Source organism: Andrena cerasifolii, chromosome 10 (genome assembly GCF_050908995.1).
Source record: "Andrena cerasifolii isolate SP2316 chromosome 10, iyAndCera1_principal, whole genome shotgun sequence".
Taxonomy (NCBI): domain Eukaryota; kingdom Metazoa; phylum Arthropoda; class Insecta; order Hymenoptera; family Andrenidae; genus Andrena; species Andrena cerasifolii.
Window position 1 is genome coordinate 6436405 of NC_135127.1, and position 19132 is coordinate 6455536.

Genomic DNA, 19132 nt, shown 5'->3' on the forward strand with positions numbered 1-19132 from the left:
TTTGGCTAAGGGGATTGTACTGTTCTATAACACGCCCTTGCGTATGGAGTCAGAAATATAGCGACTGGGCCATCTTCCCTGGCGGGGGTAATATTGAAATAAAGAGAATCGCAGTATATCTGTATTAATTTTCATTTACTTTATGTTTCGCTCACTTACCTGTACATTTTTTCTCTTCTCTCTCTCTCTCTCTCTTCTCTCTGCGCATTGACACTATATCACATGTTGTACATAAGGAACAACGCGATAGTTCTATCCACGATACCGAGAGCTTTGCAGGTCGTGCGACGCTAGTAGAATACTACGATCCATCGTATCCGTATCCAAAGAGGTTCGAGTTGTTATCTTACAGTAGCGAATGAATAAAAGAGGTACCAGTACTTCCAAGTTCAGAGTACTCAAACTATTCAGTACCAATTTTCATGTCTCAGACCTTGAATACTACCTTCCTAAGGAAGGGGGCATTCGCTTCTCGGATAGAACCCTTCCGTTGACAGTGAACGCGCACGATAAAGAAATACCATTAAATATTCAATCGAAAAGATCGTCCACTTTTTCTTCTCGTGCACCAAACGGAGTGTTGTAGGCGGAAGAGAACAGGAATTTCCCGGACTGTTCTGAAATTCGCACAGGTAAATTGAGAACGGTGGGTTGCTCGATGACGGTCGATTATACGATTACGACTGAATAAAGCATGAACCGACAAATGCAGCGAATTGTTGCGCTATAGAAAGAAGAAGAGGCAAGAATGAGCCGACTACAGGCAAACTGGCCATTCTCGATGCCTTAGAACACTCAGCGGAAATGGAGACATCATCGAAGAAGGATTTAACTTACGCGATGACTCCTTTGAAGATTCTCGCCTGGCCCGTGGGCACTTGGCCGCTTCAGAAATACAACGTAGCTTCGTTTCTACGCTCCACCACCGCGGTGTTCGTTTTGGTAGGAAATTCGTACATTGCACTCGCGTGTTCCTTTTCCTGACTCAACCTTTTCGCAGCTGCTAACGCTGGCCCTTCTGAACACGGAGGCGTACCTGGACGGCACGGATGCGGAGAAGAACTTGGATTCCGTAGTGCTTGTCTCCTGTAGCATCCTGGCGGTGTGGAAGGTGACGCAGTTTCGAGTTCGTCGCGAGGGCCTCGTCTCTAACTTTCAGTCGGCTGTGAAGGATTACAAGGAGCTCGACAGCGAAGAAAAACGGACGATCATGCGACGGCACGCGTACATGAGCAGAGTGGCGGGCGCGAGCGTGATACTCTTCGCGTATTTTAGCGCGACCCTTATCGCGATAGTCCCAATGTTCGCTCCGGGCGAAAAGGAAACAACGCTGAACGCCAATGGAACGAAAGCGAAAAATGTGAATTACCCTGTGCCCTCGGAATACACTCTGCAAGCTTTGCACGTGCCGGACAAACTGTTCCTGATGGTTTTTAGTTTAGAGTACCTGATGATGCTGTTCATCAGCAACGGTAACCTTGGTAAGGATTCGTGATGCGAAGTTTGCATTGTAGATGACTAGCGTTTGCGTGACAAAAAAAAGGATAAAAGGGTACGTTGCTTTGAATTCGTGGATTGGGTAGGTAGCGACGCTGTGTTCTTCGGTATCACCTTTCACCTGTGCGGCCAAGCTGAGATTCTGAAGCTGGAGTTCACTAAAATCGTTAACGACAACGAGAACTCGGCCAGGCGTCTCGACGCGCTGACCACGAGGCATCGGCATCTCTTAAAGCTATCCAAACAGCTGAACGACACCATCAGCTCAATCTTGGTGATGCAAGTTTTGTCCAGTTGCTTGCTTATTTGCACAACCGGTGAAAATTTTCTATATCATTAATATATTGTTTAATCATAGAACGGCGGCATGAGCATAGAAGTAGGATTACTCACTTGCACTTGCTGTATAGACGATTTCGCTTTTTTTAGGTTTTCAGCTGATCCTTTCCCTGAATGCTAAGAATTTCGTGATGGAGGTAAAAACGTTCATAGTGGTGGGCACTTTGTTGACGCAATTGTTCGCGTACAGTTACGTGGGCAATTACTTGAAGGATCAGATGGAGGGGATAGGATACTCGGCTTATTGCTGCCGGTGGTACGACTTGCCGAATCGTTTGTCTAAGGACATCGTTTTCATTCTGATGCGGTCCCATAACCCGGTCCATCTGAAAGCTGGGAACTTCTTCGTCGTCAATATGGAAACTTACATGAATATTGTGAGAACTTCGATGTCATACCTTTCGGTCCTTCGCGTAATGATAACCACTTGAGACACGTTTTGTATTTCTGGTCCTTAACGATAGAACTGCTTATTGGGTTCAACTAGATGCTCGGCATATAATATTGGAATAGAAGGATGCGTACAAGTTTAATAAAAAAAAATATGGCGGGTAGCGAACAATAGGTTTCTTCAATCTACTTTCAAATATTCGAAACTGAGTAATTGAAATACCGAAGTTGCGCAGTAGATTGCTCAGTGTGCCGATTTCAGTCACTGGGTTGACCAAGCTGCTTCTCGATGGCGCTGAAGCTACGCCGTGGTTACGCTTTATTAGCATTTTTCAAAAACGGGCGAATAAGTACAAATTGTTAATCAAAATGTGCTTAAGATACTTAGAGTCACATTCTTCGATTAGTTTTAATCAAGACTACATTAGGGCATCGTTGCACCAGCGACTGATTGTCAATTGAATCATCGTGCCTAACCTAAAGGGAAGGTTTAAATGTTTTCACTCGCCGAAATAGTGCACTTATCAGCTTATCTCGACGAAATAGTTGACAATACATGTTAAAATGAGTCGACGATTGAGCAGCAAAGAGAAATTAAAGTCGCTCTTGAGGGTAACCAGCGCGACTGCAGCATTGTTCGGTGGCATTTGCATTTATCAGAGCAACGAAAAGTTCTACAGTGGAATCGCTGTGCCACTGGTGCAACTGTTGGACCCTGAGACCGCGCACACCGCAGCTGTGAAAATCTTGAAATGGGATTTGTTGCCGAGGCAAAACCTGCAGGATCCACCTTCCCTCGCTGTCGATCTTTGGGATCTGCAGTTTAAGAATCCTGTGGGAATGGCAGCTGGATTCGATAAGCAAGGCGAAGCCGTAGAAGGCTTGCACAAATTAGGGTTTAGCTTCGTAGAAATAGGTAACTATACTCGCATCAATCGTCACTGATAAGTACCTTGTCGTACCTTCCGCTTACTTCCCTTAATTCCATTGACAGGTTCTGTTACACCCAGGCCTCAGCCTGGTAACCCTAAACCAAGGGTGTTTCGTTTATTAGAGGACAATGCTGTCGTTAATAGATATGGATTCAATAGCGAAGGCTACGATTCTGTGTGGCAACGTCTGCGGAAGCTCAGGGATAATCAAAGCTTCGGTGGTATCGTTGGAATTAACTTGGGGAAAAATAAAACCTCGGATGACGCGGCTCAAGACTACATCGACGGCATCAAGAAATTCTCTGATGTCGCCGATTACTTCGTGATCAATGTTTCTAGTCCAAACACTCCTGGACTGAGGTCCCTGCAGAGCAAGAAGGATCTGGAACAGCTGCTGACGAGAGTGAACCAAGTCAGACAGTCGATCCGGAGCAAACAGCCGCTACTGTTAAAGCTAGCTCCAGATTTGTCCGACTCTGAGAAGCAGGATATCGCGGACGTGATACTAAAGAAAGAATCCAAAGTGGATGGTTTGATACTATGCAACACTACGGTTACACGGAAGAATTTAACGAGCCCTCTGAAAGAGGAGAGTGGAGGTCTCAGCGGAGCTCCTCTCACGGACATGGCCACAGGCATGATCTCGGATATGTATAGGCGAACGCGTGCTGCTATCCCGATCATCGGCGTTGGTGGTATCTTCACCGGAGCTGATGCTTATAATAAAATTAGAGCCGGAGCTTCTTTGGTGCAAGTCTATACGTCATTCACGTATCACGGACCGCCGGTGGTAGGGAAAATCAAGCGAGAATTGAATGACATGCTCGCACGTGACGGCCTGTCGTCCATCAAGGATGCAGTTGGAAAAGATGCGAGTGGTAGATGAATCCTTCTACTTAGTTGAAACGTTTTATTTAGTTACCTGTTACTTTTACTGTTTTACTCGATACATTACACGTCAAAGACGAACTTAATTCAAGTCTCCCAAGTTGTTACCATTTTTACAAACGTTATATCTTTATAAGATTGTTATATGTATATATCCTGAATGCAGAGTATTTACAATTAAAAGAAGTTCACAACTTCCATAGACGATGTTTGGTTTATTTATTTCATTCCTTTATTTCAATATTTCTTTAAAATGCTCATTAGGCTTCAACATATGCAAGAGCTATTATTTCACTTGTAAGTAACTAGTTACGAGCAATTACAAAGGTACATACATTGTTGCTGAAAAATTATAAACCGCCATTTGATAATGTAGTTCTGTGGCCACGTTCAACAATGAGTCGTATGAATTTTATTTACGAATCATATAATGAAGAAACGTTTAATACATTTTATATTACCGACGGTGATCTCTACATTATCTCCGAGTTGGTTGTTTGGACCAGGAAATTCACCGAGTTAATAGGAATACATGATACTAAAAGAGGTGGCACGGCCGAGCTGCGCGAGAGAGAAAGGAATAGTGTGCGACAAGGAGGGAGATAGAAATTTTACACAGTCACTGAAAATTCACGAATTTCTCAATTCCTGCACATATTTTATGAACTTTCAGAGCCGCGTCTCGAAGAATAGACCCTTAGCTACTTTCCGATGTGGTCTTTGCGCAGATTTTGGCTACAATTCATCCCTGTACATGAAAAGCCTAGCCTACTAAACCAAAGAAATAGATGGAAATAAGGTTCCATTAATCTCTTTAGTTTCGAACTAGAGAACTGCCAAGCAATCACTCGATTAAAAGAAATTCAGTAAAGAACCCTAATAGATACTAATAATACCACTCTAATAGTTAATAATAAAAAAAAGCGTTTTATACAGTTTGTATTACCGACCGCGATCCCTACGTTATCCCCGAGTGGACTGTTTGGACCAGGAAATTCGCCGAGTGAATAGGAATACATGATACTAAAAGAGGTGGCACGGCTGAGCTGAGCGAGAGAGAAAGGAATAGTGCGCGACAAGGAGGGCGACAGGTGGCGTGAGCGAGAGAGAAAGGAATAGTGTGCGACAAGGAGGGAGATAGAAATATTACGCAGTCACTGGAAATTCACGAATTTCTCATTTCCTGCGAATATTTTATGAACTTTTAGAGTCGCGTCTCAAAGAATAGACCCTTGGCTACTTTCCTATGTGATTGTTGCGCAGATTTTGATTACAATTAATTAGTTATTAACGGTTCTTTGAGACGATGACGAGAACAATGGCGCCGTCCTATGTAGGCACTCAAGCTTCGTCGATTGTTGGTGCATTTTCTAGACGTAATTTATCAACTTTTGCAGTTTCATCTTACAGTATGGACCCTTGGCTACTTTCCTATGTGATTGTTGCGCAGATTTTGATTACAATTAATTAGTTATTAACGGTTCTTTGAGACGATGACGAGAACAATGGCGCCGTCCTATGTAGGCACTCAAGCTTCGTCGATTGTTGATGCATTTTCTAGATGTAATTTATCAACTTTTGCAGTTTCATCTTACAGTATGGACCCTTGGCTACTTTCCTACGTGATAGTTGTAATGATTCCGATTACAATTAAGCAGCTATGAAGAGTTTTTGGACAGAGATACAAGTCTCTCGCCGCGGTTAGTGAATGCATACTTTGTTTAAGGATTTTCGATCTTTTCAAAATGATTTATACATTTGTACAACTGGATTTGAGACTATAGTGTTGTGACAACGTTCAGTAATCACTCGTATGCGTTTTATTCACGAATCGATACATAGTTACTAATAAAAAAGCCTTTTATATAGGTTACATTACCGTCCGCGATCCCTACATTAACCACAAGAAGTTCCCGAGTGTGCTGTTTGGACCAGGAAATTCGCCGAGTTAATAGGAATACATGATACTAAAAGAGGTGGCACGGCTGAACTGAGCGAGAGAGAAAGGAATAGTGCGCGACAAGGAGGGCGACAGGTGGCGTGAGCGAGAGAGAAAGGAATAGTGTGCGACAAGGAGGGAGATAGAAATATTACGCAGTCACTGGAAATTCACGAATTTCTCATTTCCTGCGAATATTTTATGAACTTTTAGAGTCGCGTCTCAAAGAATAGACCCTTGGCTACTTTCCTATGTGATTGTTGCGCAGATTTTGATTACAATTAATTAGTTATTAACGGTTCTTTGAGACGATGACGAGAACAATGGCGCCGTCCTATGTAGGCACTCAAGCTTCGTCGATTGTTGGTGCATTTTCTAGACGTAATTTATCAACTTTTGCAGTTTCATCTTACAGTATGGACCCTTGGCTACTTTCCTATGTGATTGTTGCGCAGATTTTGATTACAATTAATTAGTTATTAACGGTTCTTTGAGACGATGACGAGAACAATGGCGCCGTCCTATGTAGGCACTCAAGCTTCGTCGATTGTTGATGCATTTTCTAGATGTAATTTATCAACTTTTGCAGTTTCATCTTACAGTATGGACCCTTGGCTACTTTCCTACGTGATAGTTGTAATGATTCCGATTACAATTAAGCAGCTATGAAGAGTTTTTGGACAGAGATACAAGTCTCTCGCCGCGGTTAGTGAATGCATACTTTGTTTAAGGATTTTCGATCTTTTCAAAATGATTTATACATTTGTACAACTGGATTTGAGACTATAGTGTTGTGACAACGTTCAGTAATCACTCGTATGCGTTTTATTCACGAATCGATACATAGTTACTAATAAAAAAGCCTTTTATATAGGTTACATTACCGTCCGCGATCCCTACATTAACCACAAGAAGTTCCCGAGTGTGCTGTTTGGACCAGGAAATTCGCCGAGTTAATAGGAATACATGATACTAAAAGAGGTGGCACGGCTGAACTGAGCGAGAGAGAAAGGAATAGTGCGCGACAAGGAGGGCGACAGGTGGCGTGAGCGAGAGAGAAAGGAATAGTGTGCGACAACGAGGGAGATAGAAATATTACGCAGTCACTGGAAATTCACGAATTTCTCATTTCCTGCGAATATTTTATGAACTTTTAGAGTCGCGTCTCAAAGAATAGACCCTTGGCTACTTTCCTATGTGATTGTTGCGCAGATTTTGATTACAATTAATTAGTTATTAACGGTTCTTTGAGACGATGACGAGAACAATGGCGCCGTCCTATGTAGGCACTCAAGCTTCGTCGATTGTTGGTGCATTTTCTAGACGTAATTTATCAACTTTTGCAGTTTCATCTTACAGTATGGACCCTTGGCTACTTTCCTATGTGATTGTTGCGCAGATTTTGATTACAATTAATTAGTTATTAACGGTTCTTTGAGACGATGACGAGAACAATGGCGCCGTCCTATGTAGGCACTCAAGCTTCGTCGATTGTTGATGCATTTTCTAGATGTAATTTATCAACTTTTGCAGTTTCATCTTACAGTATGGACCCTTGGCTACTTTCCTACGTGATAGTTGTAATGATTCCGATTACAATTAAGCAGCTATGAAGAGTTTTTGGACAGAGATACAAGTCTCTCGCCGCGGTTAGTGAATGCATACTTTGTTTAAGGATTTTCGATCTTTTCAAAATGATTTATACATTTGTACAACTGGATTTGAGACTATAGTGTTGTGACAACGTTCAGTAATCACTCGTATGCGTTTTATTCACGAATCGATACATAGTTACTAATAAAAAAGCCTTTTATATAGGTTACATTACCGTCCGCGATCCCTACATTAACCACAAGAAGTTCCCGAGTGTGCTGTTTGGACCAGGAAATTCGCCGAGTTAATAGGAATACATGATACTAAAAGAGGTGGCACGGCTGAACTGAGCGAGAGAGAAAGGAATAGTGCGCGAAAAGGAGGGCGACAGGTGGCGTGAGCGAGAGAGAAAGGAATAGTGTGCGACAAGGAGGGAGATAGAAATATTACGCAGTCACTGGAAATTCACGAATTTCTCATTTCCTGCGAATATTTTATGAACTTTTAGAGTCGCGTCTCAAAGAATAGACCCTTGGCTACTTTCCTATGTGATTGTTGCGCAGATTTTGATTACAATTAATTAGTTATTAACGGTTCTTTGAGACGATGACGAGAACAATGGCGCCGTCCTATGTAGGCACTCAAGCTTCGTCGATTGTTGGTGCATTTTCTAGACGTAATTTATCAACTTTTGCAGTTTCATCTTACAGTATGGACCCTTGGCTACTTTCCTATGTGATTGTTGCGCAGATTTTGATTACAATTAATTAGTTATTAACGGTTCTTTGAGACGATGACGAGAACAATGGCGCCGTCCTATGTAGGCACTCAAGCTTCGTCGATTGTTGATGCATTTTCTAGATGTAATTTATCAACTTTTGCAGTTTCATCTTACAGTATGGACCCTTGGCTACTTTCCTACGTGATAGTTGTAATGATTCCGATTACAATTAAGCAGCTATGAAGAGTTTTTGGACAGAGATACAAGTCTCTCGCCGCGGTTAGTGAATGCATACTTTGTTTAAGGATTTTCGATCTTTTCAAAATGATTTATACATTTGTACAACTGGATTTGAGACTATAGTGTTGTGACAACGTTCAGTAATCACTCGTATGCGTTTTATTCACGAATCGATACATAGTTACTAATAAAAAAGCCTTTTATATAGGTTACATTACCGTCCGCGATCCCTACATTAACCACAAGAAGTTCCCGAGTGTGCTGTTTGGACCAGGAAATTCGCCGAGTTAATAGGAATACATGATACTAAAAGAGGTGGCACGGCTGAACTGAGCGAGAGAGAAAGGAATAGTGCGCGACAAGGAGGGCGACAGGTGGCGTGAGCGAGAGAGAAAGGAATAGCGTGCGACAAGGAGGGAGATAGAAATATTACGCAGTCACTGGAAATTCACGAATTTCTCATTTCCTGCGAATATTTTATGAACTTTTAGAGTCGCGTCTCAAAGAATAGACCCTTGGCTACTTTCCTATGTGATTGTTGCGCAGATTTTGATTACAATTAATTAGTTATTAACGGTTCTTTGAGACGATGACGAGAACAATGGCGCCGTCCTATGTAGGCACTCAAGCTTCGTCGATTGTTGGTGCATTTTCTAGACGTAATTTATCAACTTTTGCAGTTTCATCTTACAGTATGGACCCTTGGCTACTTTCCTATGTGATTGTTGCGCAGATTTTGATTACAATTAATTAGTTATTAACGGTTCTTTGAGACGATGACGAGAACAATGGCGCCGTCCTATGTAGGCACTCAAGCTTCGTCGATTGTTGATGCATTTTCTAGATGTAATTTATCAACTTTTGCAGTTTCATCTTACAGTATGGACCCTTGGCTACTTTCCTACGTGATAGTTGTAATGATTCCGATTACAATTAAGCAGCTATGAAGAGTTTTTGGACAGAGATACAAGTCTCTCGCCGCGGTTAGTGAATGCATACTTTGTTTAAGGATTTTCGATCTTTTCAAAATGATTTATACATTTGTACAACTGGATTTGAGACTATAGTGTTGTGACAACGTTCAGTAATCACTCGTATGCGTTTTATTCACGAATCGATACATAGTTACTAATAAAAAAGCCTTTTATATAGGTTACATTACCGTCCGCGATCCCTACATTAACCACAAGAAGTTCCCGAGTGTGCTGTTTGGACCAGGAAATTCGCCGAGTTAATAGGAATACATGATACTAAAAGAGGTGGCACGGCTGAACTGAGCGAGAGAGAAAGGAATAGTGCGCGACAAGGAGGGCGACAGGTGGCGTGAGCGAGAGAGAAAGGAATAGTGTGCGACAAGGAGGGAGATAGAAATATTACGCAGTCACTGGAAATTCACGAATTTCTCATTTCCTGCGAATATTTTATGAACTTTTAGAGTCGCGTCTCAAAGAATAGACCCTTGGCTACTTTCCTATGTGATTGTTGCGCAGATTTTGATTACAATTAATTAGTTATTAACGGTTCTTTGAGACGATGACGAGAACAATGGCGCCGTCCTATGTAGGCACTCAAGCTTCGTCGATTGTTGGTGCATTTTCTAGACGTAATTTATCAACTTTTGCAGTTTCATCTTACAGTATGGACCCTTGGCTACTTTCCTATGTGATTGTTGCGCAGATTTTGATTACAATTAATTAGTTATTAACGGTTCTTTGAGACGATGACGAGAACAATGGCGCCGTCCTATGTAGGCACTCAAGCTTCGTCGATTGTTGATGCATTTTCTAGATGTAATTTATCAACTTTTGCAGTTTCATCTTACAGTATGGACCCTTGGCTACTTTCCTACGTGATAGTTGTAATGATTCCGATTACAATTAAGCAGCTATGAAGAGTTTTTGGACAGAGATACAAGTCTCTCGCCGCGGTTAGTGAATGCATACTTTGTTTAAGGATTTTCGATCTTTTCAAAATGATTTATACATTTGTACAACTGGATTTGAGACTATAGTGTTGTGACAACGTTCAGTAATCACTCGTATGCGTTTTATTCACGAATCGATACATAGTTACTAATAAAAAAGCCTTTTATATAGGTTACATTACCGTCCGCGATCCCTACATTAACCACAAGAAGTTCCCGAGTGTGCTGTTTGGACCAGGAAATTCGCCGAGTTAATAGGAATACATGATACTAAAAGAGGTGGCACGGCTGAACTGAGCGAGAGAGAAAGGAATAGTGCGCGAAAAGGAGGGCGACAGGTGGCGTGAGCGAGAGAGAAAGGAATAGTGTGCGACAAGGAGGGAGATAGAAATATTACGCAGTCACTGGAAATTCACGAATTTCTCATTTCCTGCGAATATTTTATGAACTTTTAGAGTCGCGTCTCAAAGAATAGACCCTTGGCTACTTTCCTATGTGATTGTTGCGCAGATTTTGATTACAATTAATTAGTTATTAACGGTTCTTTGAGACGATGACGAGAACAATGGCGCCGTCCTATGTAGGCACTCAAGCTTCGTCGATTGTTGGTGCATTTTCTAGACGTAATTTATCAACTTTTGCAGTTTCATCTTACAGTATGGACCCTTGGCTACTTTCCTATGTGATTGTTGCGCAGATTTTGATTACAATTAATTAGTTATTAACGGTTCTTTGAGACGATGACGAGAACAATGGCGCCGTCCTATGTAGGCACTCAAGCTTCGTCGATTGTTGATGCATTTTCTAGATGTAATTTATCAACTTTTGCAGTTTCATCTTACAGTATGGACCCTTGGCTACTTTCCTACGTGATAGTTGTAATGATTCCGATTACAATTAAGCAGCTATGAAGAGTTTTTGGACAGAGATACAAGTCTCTCGCCGCGGTTAGTGAATGCATACTTTGTTTAAGGATTTTCGATCTTTTCAAAATGATTTATACATTTGTACAACTGGATTTGAGACTATAGTGTTGTGACAACGTTCAGTAATCACTCGTATGCGTTTTATTCACGAATCGATACATAGTTACTAATAAAAAAGCCTTTTATATAGGTTACATTACCGTCCGCGATCCCTACATTAACCACAAGAAGTTCCCGAGTGTGCTGTTTGGACCAGGAAATTCGCCGAGTTAATAGGAATACATGATACTAAAAGAGGTGGCACGGCTGAACTGAGCGAGAGAGAAAGGAATAGTGCGCGACAAGGAGGGCGACAGGTGGCGTGAGCGAGAGAGAAAGGAATAGTGTGCGACAAGGAGGGAGATAGAAATATTACGCAGTCACTGGAAATTCACGAATTTCTCATTTCCTGCGAATATTTTATGAACTTTTAGAGTCGCGTCTCAAAGAATAGACCCTTGGCTACTTTCCTATGTGATTGTTGCGCAGATTTTGATTACAATTAATTAGTTATTAACGGTTCTTTGAGACGATGACGAGAACAATGGCGCCGTCCTATGTAGGCACTCAAGCTTCGTCGATTGTTGATGCATTTTCTAGATGTAATTTATCAACTTTTGCAGTTTCATCTTACAGTATGGACCCTTGGCTACTTTCCTACGTGATAGTTGTAATGATTCCGATTACAATTAAGCAGCTATGAAGAGTTTTTGGACAGAGATACAAGTCTCTCGCCGCGGTTAGTGAATGCATACTTTGTTTAAGGATTTTCGATCTTTTCAAAATGATTTATACATTTGTACAACTGGATTTGAGACTATAGTGTTGTGACAACGTTCAGTAATCACTCGTATGCGTTTTATTCACGAATCGATACATAGTTACTAATAAAAAAGCCTTTTATATAGGTTACATTACCGTCCGCGATCCCTACATTAACCACAAGAAGTTCCCGAGTGTGCTGTTTGGACCAGGAAATTCGCCGAGTTAATAGGAATACATGATACTAAAAGAGGTGGCACGGCTGAACTGAGCGAGAGAGAAAGGAATAGTGCGCGACAAGGAGGGCGACAGGTGGCGTGAGCGAGAGAGAAAGGAATAGTGTGCGACAACGAGGGAGATAGAAATATTACGCAGTCACTGGAAATTCACGAATTTCTCATTTCCTGCGAATATTTTATGAACTTTTAGAGTCGCGTCTCAAAGAATAGACCCTTGGCTACTTTCCTATGTGATTGTTGCGCAGATTTTGATTACAATTAATTAGTTATTAACGGTTCTTTGAGACGATGACGAGAACAATGGCGCCGTCCTATGTAGGCACTCAAGCTTCGTCGATTGTTGGTGCATTTTCTAGACGTAATTTATCAACTTTTGCAGTTTCATCTTACAGTATGGACCCTTGGCTACTTTCCTATGTGATTGTTGCGCAGATTTTGATTACAATTAATTAGTTATTAACGGTTCTTTGAGACGATGACGAGAACAATGGCGCCGTCCTATGTAGGCACTCAAGCTTCGTCGATTGTTGATGCATTTTCTAGACGTAATTTATCAACTTTTGCAGTTTCATCTTACAGTATGGACCCTTGGCTACTTTCCTACGTGATAGTTGTAATGATTCCGATTACAATTAAGCAGCTATGAAGAGTTTTTGGACAGAGTTACCAGTCTCTCGCCGCGGTCCTATGTAGGCACTCAAGCTTCGTCGATTGTTGGTGCATTTTCTAGATGTAATTTATCAACTTTTGCAGTTTCATCTTACAGTATGGACCCTTGGCTACTTTCCTACGTGATAATTGTAAACATTCAGATTATAATTATGCAGCTATGAAGTGGTTTTGGACAGAGTTACCAGTCTCTCGCCGCGGTTAGTGAATGCATACTTTGTTTAAGGATTTTCGATCTTTTCAAAATGATTTATACATTTGTACAGCTGGATTTGAGACTATAGTGTTGTGACAACGTTCAACAATCACTCGTATTCGTTTTATTTACGAATTGCTACATAGTTACTAATAAAATAACTTTTTATATGTGTTATATTACCGACCGCGATCCCTTCGTTATCCCCAAGAATTCTCAAAGTTGGCTGTTTGGACCAGGAAATTCGCCGAGCTAATAGGAGTACATGATACTAAAAGAGGTGGCACGACCGAGCTGTGCGAGAGAGAAAGGAATAGTGCGCGACAAGGAGGGCGATAGGTGGCGTGCGCGAGAGAGAAAGGAATAGTGCGCGACAAGGAGGGCGATAGGTGGCGTGCGCGAGAGAGAAAGGAATAGTGCGCGACAAGGAGGGCGATAGGTGGCGTGCGCGAGAGAGAAAGGAATAGTGTGTGACTAGGAGGGCGATAGGTGGCGTGCGCGAGAGAGAAAGGAATAGTGCGCGACAAGGAGGGCGATAGGTGGCGTGCGCGAGAGAGAAAGGAATAGTGTGTGACAAGGAGGGCGATAGGTGGCGTGCGCGAGAGAGAAAGGAATAGTGTGCGACAAGGAGGGCGATAGGTGGCGTGCGCGAGAGAGAAAGGAATAGTGTGCGACAAGGATGGAGATTGATGGCGTGCCACCTACTCTGGTTATGCACTCCTGCTCCTGTATCAGGATCACATAACCAAAGTTAGTGGCACAAAATCTATCTCCCTCTTCGTCATACGCGCTAGCGCTCTCTCTCTCTCTCGCACACCTCAGCCGTGCCACTTCCTTTAGTATCATGTATTCCTATTAACTCGGCGAATTTCCTGGTCCAAACAGTCAACACGGAGATAATGTAGGGATCGCGGTCGGTAATATAAAATATAGAAAACGTGTTTTTATTATGCAATGGTTCATAAATTAAATTTGTACAGGTCATGACCCTCTATAGTAGGCACTTTCGCATGTGATGTTTAAGTACAGAAATTATTAATAGTTCATGAGCAGGGTTACCAGAAATTTCACAACAACTTTAGTGAATAATAACTTTATTGAACAAATGATGGTCTGTATACAAGTAATTTATACACTTTTACAGTTATATCTTACAATATGGATGCTTAATTATACATGTACCTATTAATAACGTGTGATAGTTGTGCTCGCTGGTACGTATTCAAAGAGCAGTTGAAATAAGTGATGACATTACTATATAACTTATCGTGGGTTGAATATTTCCTGCCTTCGATTAGTAGGAAGTAGGAACTAAACGTTCTATACTTTTTGCAATCAGATTCTTCCTCAACACATTTGCTAAACCGTGCTGTCGGTCAGCTTCTATTTGCGCGGGGAGAAGGAACGACTAATCTCAGTAACTTATATCTAATTTTACAGTAAACAAAAAAACACAGCCGCGATTCCCGCGAAGAGCGACAATTCTTGAGCAACAGCAGTGCTCCGCGAGTAAGCATCCACCACGTGTATCTTCCAACCCATGTTTGCATGAGTGAATGAATTATAATAGACGATATCTGGCCACGTGGAGTTCGGCGTCACTTCCAACAGCCCACCTTCCCCTATGAACAAACAGTTATAATCCTTGAAAATTATTACACAAAGGAAACCGAAACTTACAGGCTGACCTGGCGCGTGCTGTTTTTCTTATGTGCGCGATAAATGTTTGGTGTCTTCGGAAAATATAATTTTTTTCGAATAAATTGTGAATAAAACTAAGAATCCTGTCCTAATCTCGATATATTACCGCTACCGATCTCTGATCGCGGGAATATATCGAGGAAGACTGTGTAAATCATATTTGTAGCATCATAGCATGCCATTCATTTACAATTTAATTTTTTTTTAGTCTTTTAGGCGCTTTTTCTCTCACGGCGCCTGTGTGCATCGCGCACTTTGCACACGCAACCAGCCGGGTCTGCCTACAAGTACAATCTTACCTGGCTCGCACACGCTCACTAACGTCCTGTTGAATTGCCTGAACGTTGAAAAATCATCGTCCAATCTTCTGTCCCGTCCATTATGTTTGCTCAAGCAAAGCGGGCCAACTGAAACCGTCATACGTTCTCACATCCATTTTTCTCTGTCTTATCTAATTGAAGGTTGGCGAGTTACATCACAAACCTGCGGTTGGTCTTGGTTGACCCCGTCTAGTGAACTCGACGCCGGCCAATACTCTGACGTTACTTTGCGCAGCGTCGCTAAGCCCGTCGTACCCACCGTGCGGTTCATCGGTTATGATTAACGGATGATACAAGTTGGAGCTGTGAGGATTGTTCCCTCCATGAATCCGGAAATTGTAAGTCAATCCTCGACGCAAGTACAATTCGGGTACGAGTTCCCCTTCGATGTACCATGCCAAACCTGTGGACGTTTGCCCTGCAAAATATGCAAGTTATTACGTCGTTCCAGCGATCACCGCATGCATCATAATCATCATACGTATGGCTCGGGTATACCTGTGATTCCCTGGTAACCCTTTTTGCCTCCAGACGGGCCAATGGTGGCTTTAAACGTTCGGATGCTCCTGTCAAATAGCTCCGCCTTTTCCCAAGGTTCTCTAACGGATGAGCATTCCGCATTAGGTACATCTTCGCTACAAAGTACCCGTCTATTACTCACATTAATTCCTCGTTATTCTCCGTGAAGTCCATGCACGTGTTCTCAGGCTCCTTGCGACCGAGCTCCAGCTTCAAGTCGCTCTTAGGGTACACGTCATGGAAGTTTGGTTCCTTGTTCTCGTTTAATCTTCCTAGAGCCCACACCACGTAAACTGGTCGATCCGTGGGGTACTCTTTGTCTCCTGGATCGGCTGCAATCACAAGCGCACAAATGCCATTGGTTATCAGTCACCTTCTTTGAAGTGCAGAGTCCAAACGGCAACTCACACGAGGCGAGGGTACGCCTGAACGTGATGACGTTGATCCCGTCCTCCCTCACAGCAGTATACAATTGGTTATTGTCCTGGCCACCGAACAGCTCGTCCCTGCAAACTCCTTTGTACTGGCCCAGGACTTTCCCACACTATTCGCGAGACAACAGATTAATTACCCCAGCTTTACGTTTATCACCGTGCCGTTTGCATCTACGTACCGGCGCTTTCGCAGTGATGTTGTAATCTATCGCGTAGCCCCTGGTCCCGTCCATGTAGGTGACCACAACATCCGCGCCTTCCATTTGACTGGACGTTTCCGAGCCGGATAGCCCAAACGCCATGTACTCGTCCTCGTCTGAGAATACAAAAGTTTACAAAGTTTCCACTAGAAAGCAGAGCCGCGTGAAAGCGATGGTTGTACGCACCGACTTGCCCAGCCAGCTGGACGGTGATCTGCGGGCCAAAGATCTCCCAGCTGATTTGGTAGCGTTTGTGAAGCTGAATGCAGTTTGGCAAGGCCTGCGTGTGCTTGATCACCTGTACTTTGATGGATCAGTTCAGTGGTGCAGTTCTAGCCGTGCAAAGCGACACAAGATCGAAACTATTTCTTACTTTTACGAGCGAAGGGGGCACGTTCAGGCCATCTGGGATGATCACGGAGCCGTAGTTCGACTTGCTCTTCACCTCGAACACGCTCAACCAGTCGATGTTGAACACAGTCATGTCCCCTGGTAGTTGAATAATTATATCTTCCTCTTTGTACGAGCGAATTGGGTCTAGGCTGGCGGTGGACGAAAAGAAACATTACTAGAGTAACGCGAACAACGTCTTATCCAAATGAACATCAATTTATCTACTCACTATCCGTACTCGTCGGGAACTTTAGTTCCTTTGCTGGAAGGCTGCGGACCCAGTCCTACCCAGAAATAAGTGTCCTCTCCCTGCCCGTCGTACGTGAATTGCGGTATTTTCAGGGTCTTCGAGTCTATGATCACGATGGACTCGGATGACACTCCATGGGACCGCTTGGTTAATTGAGATATCTTCTGGGGCGCGGGTGGATCGAACTCCTCGGGAATGTACACGTCCCCGAACGTGTTCTGAACGCAAAGATTCGATCAGTGCCATTGAATTCACTAAATACTATAGGTAGTTTAAAGAATGTGACTCCTGACGCGATACCTGGCTTCCTAAATCGTATACGGCGAACCATTTGATGTCCGTTATCTTCTTACCGTCCGGCAAGGTAAGAGTGAAGTCTTTGTTGAAGTAGCGATCGAGGACGTTCGTTCTGAAACAGAAAGTTGGCAAGTTCGGCTCGGCGAGAAAGAACCGCGAAAGCTTTCCGGTCTGTTTCGCTAAGACGAACTGACTTTCCCCACTCGTCGGGCACGATGAAACCTTGTGGACCAGGTCGATTGGCGGCGCCAGCCCAGAAGAAGGTGTCGGCTCCGTTGCCATCGTAGCTGAAGGAGGTGAGCAGCAGAGTGTACTCGTCCACCACGTAGACGTCGCCAGATACCTGATGATGATACGCGTTCAGCTTTCCAAGGTACTTGCCCTTGTACTCCTCGCCGTCTTCGAGAGTGGAACCTGTTGATTTCATTGCATGACTCACGCTCTCCGGCTGAATACGAATGATCCAATCGAACGTCAGTCAGCCGACCGAAAACGTTCTAAATCACGATCGGCAGGTCTTTGTTCCGTGTCGTAGTCACGAGAGAAAACGGGGGTAAAAGAAATCCAGGGAACGCCGTGCGAGAACCAGATCACCGGCTCGTGCATTCTGACTGCATTCCATGTCGCTGGATTATTTTTACGCGAATGGGAACACGTTTGCGTTCGATTCTATGCAAACCAGTGCACCGCCGTGGCGTTGACTTTCGAATAACCGAATCATTGAAAGGCTCGCGCATTCGAAAGTATTATTTCATATTTTAATAAATACTTCGATACATTGCCAAAGCCACAACGATCGCTTCTGGTCGCATCGGTAATTTCAACGCGGGGTAAAGAAACGTCAACCAACACCGTGGTCGTCTCTGGACCATCGTTGATCAAATGTTCAAAAGATTATACGCTATCTGTTGCCATCGCTTGGCTGGGGAAACGTACCACGGGCAGGAAGCAACAGGCATGCCAGAACTGTCACCAGAGCGCACGTTATCCACCACCTCGTAACATCTGCCATCGCTTCATCTTCCTCGGGTCGTCGCGAACGTCACGGGAATGCTTCCTGAACGATCCGTCTGTCGGGAGATTGAAGAACGAGACGTCCACTGGAAAAATACGCGGAGGTAGGCACGAGGGAAGAGCGAAAGACACACGGGCACTGGGATGGACGCGGTGGTTCCGACTTGTTCTGAGCACCTCTGAGTCTCTAGAAAGTGGACTTGGGCTGCTTCGAATGGTTACTACACCGCTCTCCAGCTACCTTGGCACGTGTTCCTGTCCCGAGGAGAAAGTGTGCGTGTTCTGGAGGTGGCTCGAGATCAGGATTCGATGTCCAAGAACGGTTTACGGGGCTCGCGGAGTGTGGACGTGTCGCGAGAACGGGAGACCGGTGTCAGTGGACTCTCGTCCTTCCGGTGGTCACTAAAATGGAATGCTCGCCGGCCGAGGAAAATAGAGGAGCGAGGAGTCGAGGGGGAGTGATCCAGGGTCGGCGGATGTTTCATATCTCTTTCCGAGTACTTGTACGATCACCGAAGATGGGATGATGAGAGGCAGTTGATTTTGAAATCGACGCGCAATTGCTGTAATAATTGGTGATTAGCTTGTCGCGGGACGCAACTGTAACGCGAAGGGAATGTTTGATCGATTCAGGACCGGCGCAAAACCGGGCTATTCAGTTATATCTAGCAGAATTTCTCGGCGAAGTGAAATCTTAGATAATTTATCAT

The 19132-nt window shown here is 43.5% G+C and overlaps 3 protein-coding genes across 3 annotated transcripts; 2 read left to right on the forward strand and 1 right to left on the reverse strand.

Moving 5' to 3' along the window:
* The first annotated feature begins 310 nt into the window (after positions 1-310).
* Positions 311-2415, forward strand: LOC143373762 (odorant receptor 67a-like). The gene is made up of 5 exons (XM_076821293.1): positions 311-942; positions 1001-1481; positions 1584-1814; positions 1927-2213; positions 2301-2415. The coding sequence occupies exons 1-5, from the start codon at positions 805-807 to the stop codon at positions 2367-2369; spliced, it is 1206 nt and encodes a 401-aa protein (XP_076677408.1). The 5' UTR covers positions 311-804; the 3' UTR covers positions 2370-2415.
* A 122-nt stretch (positions 2416-2537) lies between these two features.
* Dhod (dihydroorotate dehydrogenase 2) lies at positions 2538-4246 on the forward strand. Its single transcript, XM_076821294.1, has 2 exons — positions 2538-3142; positions 3221-4246. The coding sequence occupies exons 1-2, from the start codon at positions 2791-2793 to the stop codon at positions 4042-4044; spliced, it is 1176 nt and encodes a 391-aa protein (XP_076677409.1). The 5' UTR covers positions 2538-2790; the 3' UTR covers positions 4045-4246.
* Positions 4247-14361: 10115 nt separating this feature from the next.
* LOC143374010 (protein Skeletor, isoforms B/C-like) lies at positions 14362-18845 on the reverse strand. The gene is made up of 13 exons (XM_076821799.1): positions 18345-18845; positions 17603-17822; positions 17412-17520; positions 17091-17329; positions 16842-17010; positions 16655-16766; positions 16448-16584; positions 16243-16378; positions 15977-16166; positions 15814-15914; positions 15479-15733; positions 15295-15402; positions 14362-14916 (listed from the first exon to the last, which is right to left on the reverse strand). The coding sequence occupies exons 1-13, from the start codon at positions 18418-18420 to the stop codon at positions 14729-14731; spliced, it is 2040 nt and encodes a 679-aa protein (XP_076677914.1). The 5' UTR covers positions 18421-18845; the 3' UTR covers positions 14362-14728.
* Between the last annotated feature and the right edge of the window lie 287 nt (positions 18846-19132).